The 4,680-nt window shown below is 49.7% G+C and overlaps 1 protein-coding gene across 1 annotated transcript; it reads right to left on the minus strand.

Moving 5' to 3' along the window:
- Nucleotides 1-300: 300 nt before the first annotated feature.
- Nucleotides 301-2,640, minus strand: PHYSODRAFT_333191 (hypothetical protein; the record flags this gene model as incomplete). Its single annotated transcript, XM_009530339.1, has 2 exons — nucleotides 301-361; nucleotides 2,411-2,640. 2 exons carry the CDS (start codon nucleotides 2,638-2,640, stop codon nucleotides 301-303), a joined length of 291 nt encoding a protein of 96 aa, XP_009528634.1.
- Between the last annotated feature and the right edge of the window lie 2,040 nt (nucleotides 2,641-4,680).

Consider the following 4,680-nt stretch of genomic DNA (forward strand, 5'->3'; position numbering starts at 1 on the left):
TTATAAAATTTGATCAGAGTCATGCCATTGTAAGATTGGAAGCAAAATCAAAATTGAGTTTACAGCTACCCGTCATGTCTAACGGGAAGCTCAAGCCTATAGCCGAAGGATATCCTTCGGCTCAAACGTTATAACCAGGGCGTGGAGCTGCCAAGTTTTGTCTGGGTAGCGAAACATGACCATGCGGGGGCTCGATTTGCAGTCCGAACCGTTCAAAACGTGAGAGCGTCAAGCCTTTGGCCGGTTGATGGCGAGCTCACAGTATGGTGTTCGTTGCCGAGTTGTTGTGAGCCCTCTTGTCTAGCGACGGTTGTCGTCAGGTGGCGTGACGTACACCGCATTGCTGCCTTCAATGATAGCGCTGAGTTTAATCATCAGAAATATTTACTCCACACATGGAAGTTAGAGCACGAGTCATCCACCCACGCAATGAAGACCGTCGAGTGATTTAACGTACTACGAGGCGGCGCGCTGCAAATAAACGTTTTTTAAAGGTGCAGTATTTTCCACATGCAGGTAGCGCTCGGCCCACCAAAATGTACATTGTTGCGCTCGTAGATGCCTTTGTGTAACAATTTTTTGATATCATCTCTTTTTGGCTGCCTTAGTTAATATGTTGTTCTGGTTTATATTGTACACTTCACGGATTATAAAAAAACTCGAACCACATACCATACGATCTTTCGTAAGAAGGTAGTATGGTATTTTGTTTTTTCGGCCGGGGGCCACCGAAGAATTGTTACTACGTATAACTGTTATACGTAGTAACAAGTCTTTTTTGAAAGCATCCAACATGCAAAGTTTTCTTAAGCATGTTTAAAAACGACCTAGTAGTGCGTGAGCGAGAAATGCATGGATCTTACTATTCAACGTAAATCTGGTGTAGTGAATTCGAGGGTTTCACCTTGATATGACCGCAGTTAAGGTGTCGCGACGGTGACCCACACGAACCACAGGTAATGGGTTGTCCACATCACGACGAGTCAAACTTCACACAGAGTATGTGCGGTTCTAAAGACTAAATGATCAACTGCTTCGTGTCCGATGGCCGTTGGACACGGACCCACACTTCACTTTGACTCCTACGTTTGCCTCAAAAGGCGTACACACTAGATCAATACATTAAGCTCAAGCTCCTATCGGATCGCCATCCGCACTGCCGTCCCCTGATGGGATGTTATCCCCGGGATTCACTACATCTGAACAACATTATTGCTCTGACTTGCGTACATATCGGTTATTAAAGGTGTTGATTGCGAATTATGGCTTTTGCTACACCTTTTCGCTGCGTGTGTAGATCTAACTATCATTTCAGTGACTTACTTTGTGGTGTGCAACCCTTTTTTCGTATTAATTGCCAATAATTGGTACAATACTGTATTGTATTGGAATCGTTGATCTTCAATTATAAAATTTAATATTACAAAAACAATTGTTTATTGGATCGCAATTATTATTTCGGACCTCTGTCATAAAGCACCTCCAGTTGATGTTCTTTCTTTTTCAAGACCAGCATCGCTGTCTACAGCAGAATTTCCGTTGATTACAGCTCGTCAAAGAATTTACGAGACGAAAGAGGACTATAACTACAATATTGCGTATCCTTTCGTCGGCCGTGCAGTATATTAGTGGCCAACTTGTCCACTTCAAGTGAGACTTGGACCACGGACAAGATAACAAGTCGACTCTATTAGACCAAGCACACAAGACAACCTTAACTTGCTCGGCTTTGTTTATCAACCCTCGATCAACATAGCGGAGCAACCTAAGGTTGTTTTCTCTGGTGTAAAAGAATGTGTATGGTGAATGGAAGAGTCTTGATTCAAGACATCACATATAATTCGAGATTGTAGGACCCTGGCTCCTGCTGACTCTCAAGCGCCGATGTTTGAACCGCTTAGCGGACAATACGAACCCACTGGCATGTGCCACGTGCTTGTTTTACATGAAGTTTCATGGCCAAGTTCTGAGTGCTGGAAATTGGTATTGGCCACTGATTCACAAGCGTCGGTTTTCCTTGTGTATGTTCAATGTTTTACGGCATACAGTACGGCACTACGCAGTGCAATAAATTAGCAACAATATAACTTACGGCAGCCTGTTTTTATTGTTTCTCCATGAGCTGGTACGAGAACTTGACAACGATCCAATACAGCACGAGTGGGGGTTGGTATACCGGGGCGAGCTGCTCTACTACAACTCCAGAAGTCAAACATTTAGCAGCATAAGTTTCTGTCAAAAAACAGTAGCATCGCTACGGTCCATTTAAACACACAATTTGAGAACGCTCTAGCTATTACGACGGGGGCGAAAAGAAGCAAGCGTTCGTCTTGCTAAATTTCCGTTTGGGTGTAGTTGCGACCATTGACAAAGGGGCTTGAAGTCAGGACCTCAGTGTAGTACAGTTTACGGCTGGCTGACGACAGGGCTCGGAGTGGGGGTCTGTGGGATCTTGGTGTAGTACAGCTTGCGGTCGTTGGCAGCAGGGCTTGGTGTGGGGGGTTGTGGGATCTTGCTGTAGTAGAGTTTGCGGATGTTAGGCGTGTTCTCGTGGGTGTCAGCTTCAGCCAAGACATTAGCCGGGGCGCGGCACAGCGTGGTGGCGATGGCGGCAATAACGAGGGTCTTGACGAACTGCATAGCTGGAGCTGGTAGGACTTGATGCGCGCTAGGTAAATTCAAGAATGACCGAGTGCGAGCGCCATGTCCAATGGAGCCAGCCTAGTGCAGCCGTTCTGCTGGAAGCTACTTGGACGCACGCAACAGAAGAGAACTTATCTTCTTAGATGAGGTTGAGTATACCGTTCGTATACTAATATCATTAAATGATCAAATTGTGATAGACTCATGCGTTTTGGCTAAACGGAGCCCAGAGACTATATAGATATCACACTTTTACTGTTGATTTCGGGTTATAGAGTATTTTGCCATCCTTGTTGGTTAAATGGAGTTCGAAAACTACTTCAAGCATCACTAGTTATTGAGATATGGTTACGGGATACGGGGCTGGAGGTGATACGGCAAGCTGATGACTCCCATGACTACAATACGAAACATTTTGTCGTCAACTCGCGTGTATCGTCATCGCCGACAACTTTGTTCAGATGGTACAGTAGAACGACAATTTTCACGTGATATTCCGAATATAACGTGTTCTAGCTTACCCGGGCGACAAGCGTCCCAGGGGAAGGTCGCAGTTCATAAGGCTGAAAATCTTGATCAAGATCGGGTGATATGTAAGAGCATTAAACGCGTGTCGTGTGTGCAGTTTGTTAGGTCTTAGTACACTTTAAGAATTTTTTTTTATAGTTTTTATCATCCTCCGCAAATTGCAAGGAGGTATAGTACTCGGTAGGCCGTGGCGGTGGCTTCGCCGGCTCGTCGGGGCCCGAATATGACACGATGCACTTATCCGTGGCCTTGCACACCTATGGAGCTATTGCACACAGCCTAGCAGTGCGTAGCGGCGTATTCGCGATGTTCAGGCGGCATGCCGACTGTACGCCCCGTATAGCGATCGGTAGGCCGTGGCGGTGGCTTCGCCGGCTCGTCGGGGCCCGAATATGACACGATGCACTTATCCGTGGCCTTGCGCACCTATGGAGCTATTGCACACAGCCTGCGGTGTATTCGCGATGTTCAGGCGGCATGCCGACTGTACGCCCCGTATAGCGATCGGTAGGCCGTGGCGGTGGCTTCGCCGGCTCGTCGGGGCCCGAATATGACACGATGCACTTATCCGTGGCCTTGCGCACCTATGGAGCTATTGCACACAGCCTAGCAGTGCGTAGCGGCGTATTCGCGATGTTCAGGCGGCATGCCGACTGTACGCCCCGTATAGCGATCGGTAGGCCGTGGCGGTGGCTTCGCCGGCTCGTCGGGGCCCGAATATGACACGATGCACTTATCCGTGGCCTTGCGCACCTATGGAGCTATTGCACACAGCCTAGCAGTGCGTAGCGGCGTATTCGCGATGTTCAGGCGGCATGCCGACTGTACGCCCCGTATAGCGATCGGTAGGCCGTGGCGGTGGCTTCGCCGGCTCGTCGGGGCCCGAATATGACACGATGCACTTATCCGTGGCCTTGCGCACCTATGGAGCTATTGCACACAGCCTAGCAGTGCGTAGCGGCGTATTCGCGATGTTCAGGCGGCATGCCGACTGTACGCCCCGTATAGCGATCGGTAGGCCGTGGCGGTGGCTTCGCCGGCTCGTCGGGGCCCGAATATGACACGATGCACTTATCCGTGGCCTTGCGCACCTATGGAGCTATTGCACACAGCCTAGCAGTGCGTAGCGGCGTATTCGCGATGTTCAGGCGGCATGCCGACTGTACGCCCCGTATAGCGATCGGTAGGCCGTGGCGGTGGCTTCGCCGGCTCGTCGGGGCCCGAATATGGCACGATACACCTAACCGTGGCCTTGCGCACGTATGGAGCTATTGCACACAGCCTAGCAGTGCGTAGCGGCGTATTCGCGATGTTCAGGCGGCATGCCGACTGTACGCCCCGTATAGCGATCGGTAGGCCGTGGCGGTGGCTTCGCCGGCTCGTCGGGGCCCGAATATGACACGATGCACTTTATCCGTGGCCTTGCGCACCTATGGAGCTATTGCACACAGCCTGCGGTGTATTCGCGATGTTCAGGCGGCATGCCGACTGTACGCCCCGTATAGCGAT

The sequence above is a fragment of the Phytophthora sojae genome, assembly GCF_000149755.1.
Source record: "Phytophthora sojae unplaced genomic scaffold PHYSOscaffold_5, whole genome shotgun sequence".
Taxonomy (NCBI): Eukaryota; Oomycota; class Peronosporomycetes; order Peronosporales; family Peronosporaceae; genus Phytophthora; species Phytophthora sojae.